This window comes from Piliocolobus tephrosceles, chromosome 13 (genome assembly GCF_002776525.5).
Source record: "Piliocolobus tephrosceles isolate RC106 chromosome 13, ASM277652v3, whole genome shotgun sequence".
Taxonomy (NCBI): Eukaryota; Metazoa; Chordata; class Mammalia; order Primates; family Cercopithecidae; genus Piliocolobus; species Piliocolobus tephrosceles.
Window position 1 is genome coordinate 79,700,877 of NC_045446.1, and position 12,195 is coordinate 79,713,071.

At 34.8% G+C, this 12,195-nt stretch overlaps 1 protein-coding gene across 5 annotated transcripts in view; it reads left to right on the top strand.

Annotated features, from left to right (window-relative positions):
* Window positions 1-7,755, top strand: part of FOLH1B (folate hydrolase 1B) — a 73,820-nt gene extending 66,065 nt beyond the window's left edge. For 3 of the 5 annotated variants that reach the window (XM_023209204.2, XM_023209205.3, XM_023209208.3), the window contains 4 exons: window positions 175-439; window positions 740-821; window positions 5,678-5,770; window positions 7,445-7,755. In XM_023209204.2, the coding sequence (XP_023064972.1) occupies window positions 175-439; window positions 740-821; window positions 5,678-5,770; window positions 7,445-7,634 (630 nt within the window). In that variant the 3' untranslated portion in view covers window positions 7,635-7,755. The remainder of the gene's footprint in view (window positions 1-174; window positions 440-739; window positions 822-5,677; window positions 5,771-7,444) is intronic. The other 2 variants (XM_023209206.3, XM_023209207.3) reach the window with 1 other exon arrangement.
* The last annotated feature ends 4,440 nt before the right edge of the window (window positions 7,756-12,195 follow it).

A 12,195-nucleotide genomic window follows, 5' to 3' on the forward strand; every position in this document is an offset into this window, starting at 1 on the left:
AGTGTGTTTACGTATCATAACATTAGCTGTTTAGGAAGTAACTTATTGAGATGCTTAAGTACTTTCCTTGATCCATCACTGACCAATCTTACTAATACTAATAGTAAATATGGTGCTAATCATTTTATTGTAAGCTATCCTATAAGAGATATGTTTTGTTATTTTTTTCTGTAGGAAACAGGCAATTTCAGCAGCTATCCACTGTATCACAGTGTCTACGAAACATATGAGTTGGTGGAAAAGTTTTATGATCCGATGTTTAAATATCACCTCACTGTGGCCCAGGTTCGAGGAGGGATGGTGTTTGAACTAGCCAATTCCATAGTGCTCCCTTTTGATTGTCGAGATTATGCTGTAGTTTTAAGAAACTATGCTGACAAAATCTACAATATTTCTATGAAACATCCACAGGAAATGAAGACATACAGTGTATCATTTGGTATGTTACCCTTCCTTTTTCAAATTCCTCATCTGTATGGTTCTATTAATCTCCAAAATATAATAGGCTATCTTAGGTCATTTATTATTGATAGCTATTTCAAGTGATCCAATATTCTGTTTATGTCTATAAATGTATTTTTCATTTTATGGATGCTCACATCTTATAATATAAAAATATAAATACCTTGTAAAACACAAAAGATGATGGCTTCTATATTGTTCCTTTTCTTGAACTTTGGACCAATGCCATTAGAAATTACGTTCTTTAAGCATTTGATGATCCCAATTTCTATTTCAGATTCACTTTTTTCTGCAGTAAAGAATTTTACAGAAATTGCTTCCAAGTTCAGTGAGAGACTCCAGGACTTTGACAAAAGCAAGTACGTTCTATATATCTATATCTATATCTATATCTATATCTATATCTATATCTATATCTATCTGTGTCTATATCTACGCACACATATATGTATTTAAAAGGAAACTAACATCGCTGTTGCTAAACTTGCTTTGGGAATTTCTTGCTGTTTTCTGTTTTTTAAATTTGTTTTACTTTAAGTTCTGGGATACATGTGCAGAACGTGCAGCTTGTTACATAGGTAGACAAGTGCCATTTCCTGCTGCTTTCTGTATTTCCACTCTAGCACATCCTATGTAGGGCTGCCCTATCTCAGAAGACCTACTTTCAACATTTGGAGTGGCAACTGTGCTCTGAGAAATGTCAGTCTCTCCCTCCTGCCATTTGATCAGTTACAACATACTCTGCTTAACAATGAAGGGCCTTCACTGTGTGACCCCAGCTTGTTTTTTCAGTATCTGTACATCATAACTCAGCCAGACTATTTAATTTTCAAAGCATGATTTCTTTCTGCCTCTTTTTTTTTATTTCATTACCTCCACATAGAGCTCCTTATTTCCACTTCCATCTGGCAAAATTCTATTTATCCAGAATAGCAAATATTGTGAAGCCATTAATTTTGGAAATGTTAAACATTTAGGATTAATTCTATGTAAGATTACACAAGTACAACACAATTTGAACAAAATTTTAAGATGGAAGGAAAAATACTTGGTGAGAATACTAAGGTAATTTTTTTAAAGTAGAATTTTGAGGGCACAGATATGTGTATTAAATATAGTATCATGATGTAAACATCAAATCCCTAGGAGCTGATGTAAGGATACATAAAAAGATCAGAGTAGATGGTGTAAAAATCGGCTCAGTGATATATAAGGAAGTATTAGTAATAAATGATACAGCAAAAATCAATTGGGAAAGATTAGTCAATCATAACATTGTATAAACTATGTTAGTACCTGCTATAAAATTAAACTCAGAATCACACTTCACATTGTATGCTCACATAAACAACAGCTGTAAAGAATTTTTTAGTAAAAATGGAAATTTCTTGAAAGACAGATGCCAAGTTTAGAAGCAGTGGGGAAATGATGCAATCATATTTGAGATCATTAAAATGGTTCAGAATATGAAAATTAATATTCAAAAGAAAAGAAGTTAAGAAAGTTGAAAACTTATTTTCTAGCAAAAATGGAGAGTAATTTATACATTATAAAAATATTTTTTGAAAATTAATTTGAATAGTCCAAAAGAACAAACTGCAAATATCGGTAAGAAACAAGACAAAGAATTATAAAAATGTTGTCGAAGAAACACCTGTAAAGAAACAGCAAAATATTGCAGTTCACTAATGCATAATTCAGAAATACAAATGAAAGTAATGTGATGTTATTTTTATAACACATTAATAACAATTTAAACCTTGGTTGTGCCCACTGCTGTAGCTGGTACACTGAAGCATATGGTCTCCATGCTTTTCTGATAGCATTATGAATTATTTTAGCTTTTTTGAAAAAGATAGATACATATTGCTAACGTGTGCAAGAACTGTCACAGAGTCCTGTGCTTTGACATAGGTATTCCATTTCTTGAATTATTTCTTAGGAAAAAGTCTCTGTTTTGGAAAAGAAAGACTGCCCGGAGAAAGATTTGAAGTATAAAATTATAATAGCCAGTAATTCAAAATAATCTAATGCCTAAGAGAAGAGAAATTACTAAAAGATTTGATATTCACCAATGTGAACATTTTATAATCCTTAAAACGGATTATTAGAAATACAATATAATAAAAGATACTTAGAATAAAATATGAAGTAAGCAGAAAGTTTATAAAATTGTAAATATAGTTTGATTAATTTTTACTTAACAAATATAGGAAAAACTTAAAAGGAATTAAGGAATTATTTTAATAATTATGTTATCCTCAGGGAATATTGGAAGAATTGTTTTCCTATTCTTTCCAATTCTTTGTAATTTTTGTATGTGGGTAAAAAAGTCAACAATGAGAAATACATCTTAAGGAGATCCCAAACACCATGTATTCTATAAAACTGGTTTTCTTTTTGTATTTAAAAGAAAAAATGTTTTCTCCCTCTGACAAAATGCCTTATGGTTTGAATTCTGGTTTGTCTAGGACACTTGTTCTTTAGCACACTCAGCTTCCCCTTCCTTTAGTATTTCTACAGTTGTTTTATTTTCTCTAAATGATAGTAAAGATCCACTCTGTTTCCTATATATTTACAAATTCGGAAACACCTGTACAGTCCATTGCACATAATAATAGTAAATTCTAACTAAGTAAATTAAACTGAATGTTGAATTTCTCAACCAAAACTTTGAAATCTAAGGAAAAGACATGTCTTCATCCTGCTTTTCTTGTATTACTTCTTGCCCCATCAAAGAATATAAGATGTTGACACAGGATACAGAGAAAGAGAAGTGTGTGTGTGTGTGTGTGTGCACGCGTGGGTGCATATGCGTGCATTTACATGTGTGTAGCCACATGAGTTTTTGTACTTGTAGCAATGCTTTGTGAATTTGATTCCGAAACCCATAGCATCTTATTGAAATTATCCTTCATTCGATTGTCTCAACTGTTTATGGGAGCTGCTAACAGGTATTCTGTGTTTAATTTACCTTTATACTATCACAGAATCTGAATTCATGATGCTAAATACATAAATATTAGAAATAGCTCAAATCCAAATTATGGGGATTTAAGTTGTTCCTGTTTTCCTTTTTTCAGCAAGGTGCAGTTGAAAGGACAATACCGACCTCCTATTTCACTCTAAAACTTTCTAGTGTGAATTTAGGCAAGTTATGTAACTCATGATCCTTTATTATCTCATCTACAAAATGGGGCTATTACCCTGCCCACTTTGCAGAATCGCTCTGAAAATTAAAAATCACATTTTGTATAAACATTCAGAACAGTAATTGGCACATAGGAAATGATCACTAAATGCTAACTGTCAGTAAAACAAAATTATAAAAAGCAAGAGAGAAATTAATGAATAAGATGATTTATGCTTTCTTATTGTAATGATTTTTTCTCATTAGTTAATTAAATTGTGAAAGAATTGGTATATTAAATTCAGTAATTCATTGTTGAAGTATTCAGGGCTTGCTGATAAGCTTTCAATTATATTGAACCATTCTTACTACAAAACAACCTCAACACTCCTTTTGGAATGTAAGTTCTGTAAAAGCAGGGGAGTGTTTGATACATAGGAGGTATCCAAATATTGTTAAAAGACTGAAGTAATCATCATCTCTTGTGTTCATAATAGGTTTAGCTTTAAAAATGAAAGGAATATTGTTAGTTATCACTTGGTAAATAATTCTAATCTGCCAGGCATCTTACTAAACATTAGCAGGTCATCTTATTTTAACATTGATAGTACTTCAGTGAGTAGATTACTAGGATACCTAAGGTGAAGAAAATCTTGCCTTATTATGCCAACGTAAATAAAAATCACTATTATTTTTTCCATTGGCACACACAGCTGTTTCTGTGCTTTTAAAAGCCTCAGCAGTATAGTATTTTATAGGATTTTAAAAATGTGATAGCTATGTATTTTATTGTTCTTAATTAGCATATTACAGAATGTTAAAATTTGCAATTGACATTTGAACGACAGTGATTTGAACTGCACAGGTCCACTTATACATGAATTCTTTTTTCCATTAATATAGTGAGCCCTCTCTATCCATAGATTTCATATTAGCAAGCAAATGCAGATGGAAAATTCAGTATTACTCACTGTAATCCCAGGTACTCAGGAAGCTGAGGCAGGGGGATTGCTTGAGCCCAGGAGTTTGAGACTATAATGAGCTATGATCAAGCCACTGCACTTCAGCCTGGGCAACAGAACAAGACTCCATCTCTTAAGAAGACAAAATAAAATACAGTATTGGCGGACTAAAACCCACATATATAGAGGGCCGACTATTCTTGTTATTTTTAAATATGGAAAACTTTTTATTTTGCCAAATTAAATCTTTTATTTTCAAACTTACATTTGAAAATATTAGCATTGCATACAGAAAATGATTTTGTTAAATATCTAAAAGTAGGATGGACATGAATCTAGAACAAAAGTATTTTAGGTAAGTAAATTCATTTATATGGAAAAAAATCTCAACAATCATCTTTCTTTCAGCTTTGATATATTAGAACTTTTATCACTGAATGATGCTCACTCTGCAGGCTTGAATCTGAGAACCTCAGATGTAGCTAATGAGAAACTAATGAAAAATATAAAGTAAGAGAATTATAGAAACTTAAAAAACAACTGTTACATTCCGTTTAAACTACTAGCCATGTGTTCCGTAAACATTTTCTATTTTATATAATTGCCTATCTCATTGTCTTAACAATATGAAGACTAAGATGTCAAAGAGGGATTAAGCATGTGGTAAGGGTTATACTGGGGGCAGCTAACCCAAGGGAGATCAGATGTGGCTTCAGATTCCACATACACAGCTACATTTCCTCATTGAGGCAGAAGAAGTTAATCCAGAAAGTCATATCACACTCCAAGAATGCTGTACTTAAACCATTCTGAAAATCACTTGAAATGATACAATTTTAAGTAACTTTTAGACTTAAATCTGGATCATTATACCAAGAGATCAATTTAATTTGTTTTATAGTTTGTTCGTTCTCACCCTGTTAATTCCACAGAGGAGGAGGGCCAACTTTTCATATACATGTGTCTTCCTTGCAGGACTTTAGTATGCACAAATTTTGGTGTAGGGGGTGGGCCTAGAAGCAATTCCTGGAGATAACTAAATTCAGTTTTGTTCTGAAGTTTTTATTTTCTGCATAGAAATATATTTTCATGAAGTTATAATTATATTCATTTTCTTTCTCAGCCCAATATTATTAAGAATGATGAATGATCAACTCATGTTTCTGGAAAGAGCATTTATTGATCCATTAGGGTTACCAGACAGACCTTTTTATAGGTAAGAAAAGAAAATATGACTCTTTTCTATAATATCACTGTTTCTTATAATTATTTTTATTTTTTTCATTGTGGAAAAATATTGTAGTTGATTTCTTGCAAGCAAATGGAAAATTTCAAAATATATATAGGAAGTTATAGTGGTATTATTTCTTCATATAATGTAATATGATTTTTGCATATCTTTATTTTGAGTATCTTTGTTCTGATTATAACAGCATATATGTTTATTTTAGAAAATATAGAAGATCCAGAAAGCCACGGCAGGAAATAAAAATCTCCCCAATTTTATCAGAAAAATATAAAATCATGGTTATATTCTTGTGTGTATAATTTTAGCTCCTTTCCTATTTTAAATATATTTTTGCTTATGTATACACACAACCCAAACATCTCTCTCTATATAATATATACAATAAGTTTATATTTATTTATTCTTTTCCCTAATGTTGATTTAGAGATTTTATTTCCTCCTAAATCCTGACAGTTGAATTTTTTCCTGCCAAACATTGACTGTCCCCAGGTTGATTTTCTAAATATTACAGAATGAGATAGATCATTGGACAGCCAGAAAAGGCCCTAACTTTCTTTCTAGGGATTATAAAAGGTTCTGGTTTGGTAGTAAGAGCATCTTCAAACAGGTTGACTGGATTGCCAATGGCAGTATATTTTTATCCATCCCCCACCCCCTTTTTTTTTTCCTAAGAGACAGGGTCTCACTCTGTCTCCCAGGCCAGAGTTCAGTTGTACAGTTGTAGCTCACTGCAGCCTCAGACTTTTGGGCTCAAGCAATCTTCCCACAGCAGCCTCCCAGGAAGCTAGGACAACAGACACATGCCACCATGTCCAGCTAATATGTATACTTTGGTTTGTAGAGACAGGGTGTCCCTATGTTGCCCAGGCTTGTCTAGAACTCCTGGCCTCAAGCAATCCTCCCACCTCGGCCTCCTTAATATATGGGATTACAGGCATGAGCTACTGCTTCTGGCCTTATCTACCTCTTTACTTTGGAGTTTGTCCTTCTCTTCTGTGGGCTATTACATGAAATGTCTTAGCCCATTCTATAAAACATTTTCTGCCTTGGTCATGTGGAACATTACAAAATTGTTTTTGATGATTCTTCAAACTCTATGTTAAGTATTCTAACATGATAGTGTGGATTTTTAAAAAATGACAAATACAGTATAGGGTTGGCTGATCACAAACAAGACTGTAATGATCACAATTGTGCTATAATGTAAGAGGTAGCATGATATATTAAAAAATCAGCACTTGTCATGTGTCTTGTGACAAATCATTTAGTTACTTGATCTGTCAGACCTCAGTTTCCTCCTCTGTGAAATACTAATATCAACTGTGTAGAGTTTATTTCTAATCATTAGAAAAATTGTAAGTGAACATTAAATACCAATACCAAGCATGATTGCTGTGGTTACTATCGTCATTGTTACTTTTGTAGCACTGAACCACTTTATTTGTTTGAAATAAAAATATAATTAATTACTCTAGATTTCACACAATAGTCTTCAGAGATGATTGAACTTGGAAGTTCAGTTGACAAGTGGCTTGTTCAAATTGTTATAGAAATATGCAATCCAGGAATTGCAGAGTGCTCTGGTGTTTCTCTTGTATGTCATTTAGGTACCTAATAAACAGGAAACAATTTTATCAACAGGCATGTCATCTATGCTCCAAGCAGCCACAACAAGTATGCAGGGGAGTCATTCCCAGGAATTTATGATGCTCTGTTTGATATTGAAAGCAACGTGGACCCTTCCCAGGCCTGGGGAGAAGTGAAGAGACAGATTTCTGTTGCAGCCTTCACAGTGCAAGCAGCTGCACAGACTTTGAGTGAAGTGGCCTAAGAGGATTCTTTAGAGAATCCATATTGAATTTGTGTGGTATGTCATTCAGAAAGAATCATAATGGGTATATTGATAAATTTTAAAATTGGTATATTTGAAATAAAGTTGAATATTATATATAGTTATGTGGGTGTTTATATATGTGTGTTTATATTGTTTCTTTTGTCTTGTCCCTATGGATTAAAAATTAAAAATCGAATTTCATAATTATAAGAGGTTATTCTGAAGTGGAAAAATTTAACTCAGTATTAAATCTAAGGAGAATGGCATAATACAGTAAAACTCTCATCTGGCATTATCAGGTAATCAAGTCTAATCTATTCATGTCATTTCACACATAAGAAAACATCAGTATGTCATAGAGCACACCGGGGAATATGCACAAGACTATTCCAAGCCAGAGGCCTCACGGCCTGCCTGGTCACCCAAGGCTGAGAAGATCACTATCTCAGCACACTAGTTGGGAAATGGATCAAATTACACTTTTAGTAAATGTAATCACTCTATAGTATAAGAAATAATTATTTTTTAAATTTATATAAAAGGCTATAGTATAACCTATATGTATAGTAATTAAACGAACATTTGTGAACCTAATAGCCATATGAAGAAAATAACTTTTCCAATATCTTTGGATGCCCCATGTACTAATGACACTTATGCTTTTCCATTTTCTTGAATTTTATGTTTATTTATCTTTCCTCTGTTATTTATAATTATACCACACATGGCTGTATTCTTTACATGTTTTGGCATTAGGCATTTTTGAACTTTTTATAAAGACAGTCATACCATGTGTATTTCTCAGGTACTTGATTTTTTTCATTGGCTTTTAAGGGTTCAAATATATTATCACTGTGGCTGTAGTTTGCCGTATTTTGCTGATATAGAACATTCATTCACATGAGAGTAAGATCCAGGGTCCATCAAGACAGAGAAAACATACAGTAATGTGAATAGGGAACGTTAATATAAAGAATTATTAACTGTTACAGCATTGGAGCAATGAAATATTGCCTAGTAATATGTAAAGAGAGGTCTCAAGAAAATGTGATGAGCAGATATAAGGAATTGCTCTTATCTCCATGGTGAATTTGGAGCAGCCAATGAAGAGTCCCCTCACACTGTGGCCTCACTCAATGTTAAGAAGTTGCTATGGTGTTGCCCTTGAACCTGTTTCAAATTGATACTTCAGAACTCCCCAGAAACTTGTCTTCTGGGCCACTGTGTGAAGCTGTTTATGAAGAAATGTCAAGCCAGAGGGGCTTTACTACAAATTCGGCAAAGGACAGTTTCAGGAGAAGCTCTTGGCCACTGGGTTCTCCTGGCCACCATGAACTTCAGGAAGTGGGTGCCAGAGCAGCAGCCACAGAATCTGGGCACTGGTGTCGGCCTGTATGCCCTCCGTGTCAGATGCTGGAGTTGTCATTTACATTGCCAGAGTTTGCCAAGGGTGCACACAGAAAGCAGATTGGAAAGCACCATCTTGGAACATCTTTCCAATGCCTTCTACTCACGAAGTTTAACATCATAACACGTGACAAAGAACAACCATTTAATGGGCCCAGATCTATTTATGAAAACAATCAAGAGTGAGTTTGGAGTGGATAACCCAAATTTGGATAACTGGTGAATAATAAAATATATTCATTCATTTTCTGCTGGTATATATTTGGAATGTTTTACATGTTTTGCTTCTGTGAACATGTATCCTAATGCCAATATTCAAGAGATTCTCTTTCCTGACAGTATCTACCTATAGGTTGAATGTCTGTGTTGTAAAGTTTGTGCATCTTCAATTTTACAATGCCAAGCTGTTTCAAAGTGATTTTATTTATTTATATTCCCACTGGCAAAGTAATCATGTTATTCAAGATAAAAAACAAGTACAGAAGATTGTGTCATGTTAAAGAAATACAAAGAACTCAGTGTTATTAGAATCCAAGGGATTTGTGGGAAGAACAATCCATACATTGAGCACCAAAACAACACATAAGGCTTAGAAGACATCCAGAGGAGTGTAACTACTTTCCTGTAGTTTATCAAAAGCCCATAATAAGGTTAAGCAGGATAGGGATATGGGCATATTTGCATTTCAGAAAGCATTCTGGCCTAGAAGGATTAGAAGGGCATCAACCCAGCAAAAGATAAGAACTTTTTTTTTTTTAAATACAGGGTCTCACTCTGTCACCCAGGCTGGAGTCAATGGTACAATCCCAGCTCAGTGTAACCTCTGCTTCCTCGGCTCAGGCGATCCTTCAGCCTCAGACTCCCAAGTAGCTGAGATTACAGGTGTACACCACCATGCCTGGCTAATTTTTGTATTTTTTGTAGAGATGGGGTTTTACCAAGTATCCCAGGCTGGTCAAGAACTCCCCAGCTCAAAGTATCAACCTTCCTTGGCCTCCCAAAGTGGTGGGATTACAGGCAGGAGTCACCATGCCAGGTCCCAAAATATTTTCTTATGACAACAGTTGCCATGTATTCTTTATCCCCAGAAAAGATAAGACTACCCTCATCCTTCAGGTCTCAGCTTACATGTCATCTCTTCTAGGAATACTTCCAGAATGACTGCCCCTTCCCTTATATTCCTTACTAGACCATAAGCTCCTCAGAGACTGAGTCTTGTTTTTTATTTTGGCTTCAATCTCTATCAGTATGGAGAGTCCATAGATGGCACTCATTTTGTGAGTAATCAGAGTAGCGTGCATGTGAGACTTTCTGAGACATTCTGTGCTTTGAAAATAGAAGCTGCACTGCTTACTAGGATTTCCACAATGCCTTTGTTACAGAGTTTGACTGAGCATGCTAACAGGCTTTTTGTCATGTCATTGTTAGAGAGTTGGACAATATTATAGATGTAGGATAAGCTGAATAAAACTATTCTAAAAACTGGACCAAAATCTACATAATACTTGAAAGCTTTGTCAACTTTCAATCGATTCTGCAAGCATGCAATAAGCATCCCCCCAAATTATTATATGTAATTCAGTGGCTTAGGAACATACTTTGGCAACATATTTAATGTCACTGTCATTCATAAGAGATATTGCAATGACAGGAACACAATTGTTTTGTTTTTGTTTTTGTTTTGAGACAGGGTCTCTGTCACCCAGGCTGGAGTGCATTGGCGCGATCTAGGCTCACTGCAACCTCTGCCTCCTGGGTTCAAGTGATTCTCCTCTCTCAGCCTCCTGAGTAACTGGAATTACAGGCACCCGCAGCCATGCCCAGATAATTTTTTTGTATTTTTAATAGAGATGGGGTTTCACTAGGTTGGCCAGGCTGATCTCGAACTCCTGACCTCAGGTGATCAACTGCGTCCACCTCCCAAAGTGCTGGGATTACAGTTGGGAGTCACCTCGCCTGACCAGGAACAGAGTTTTTAGAGACAGACTGCTTGGGGTCCAACCCTAGTTCTCCCACTTACTTACAGTATGGCTATGGGCAAATTATTAAAGCTTTCTGTTACTAAGAAAGTCAATGGTAGCTTGATGGAGATAGCATTGAATCTGTACATTACTTTGGGCAGTATGACCATTTTCACAATATGGAGTTTTCCCATCCATGAGCATGGGATGTTTTTTCATTTGTTTGTGCCCTCTCTTATTTCCTTGAGCAGTGGTTTGTAGTTTTCCTTGAAGAGGTCCTTCACATCCCTTGTAAGTTGCATTCCTAGGTATTTTTTTCTCTTTGTAGCAATTGTGAATGGGAGTTTACTCATGATTTGGCTCTCTGTTTGTCTATTATTGGTGTATAGGAATGTTAGTGATTTTTGCACATTGATTTTGTATCCTGAGACTTTGCTGAAGTTGCTTATCAGCTTAAGGAGATTTTGGGCTGAGACAATGGGGTTTTCTAACTATATAATCACTTCATCTGCAAATAGGGACAATTTTACTTCCTGTCTTCCTATTTGAATGTCCTTTATTTCTTTCTTTTGTCTGATTGCCCTGGCCAGAATTTCCAATACTATGATGAATTGGAGGAATGAGAGAGGGCATCCCTGTCTTGTGCCGGTTTTCAAAGGGAATGCTTCGAATTTTGCCCATTCAGTAAGATATTGTCTGTGGGTTTGTCATAAATAGCTCTTATTATTTTGAGATACCTTCCATCAATACCTAGTTTATTGGGTGTTTTTAGCATGAAGAAGTGTTGAATTTTATCAAAATCCTTTTCTGCATCTATTGAGATAATCATGTAATTTTTGTCATTGGTTCTGTGCATGTGATATATTATGTTTATTGATTTGCATGTATTGAACCAGACTTGGATCCCAGGGATGAAACCAACTTGATCATGGTGGATACGCCTTTTAGTGTGCTGCTGGATTTGGTTTGCCACTATTTTATTGAGGATTTTCGCATTGATGTTCATGTTCATATTTGGCCTGAAATTTTCTTTGTGTGTGTGTGTGTGTGTGTGTGTGTGTGTGTGTATCTACCAGGTTTTGGTATCAGGATGGCATTGGCCTCATAAAATGAGTTAGGGAGGAGTCTCTCTTTTTCTATTGTTTGGAATAGTTTTAGAAGGAATGGTAACAACTCCTCTTCGTACCTCT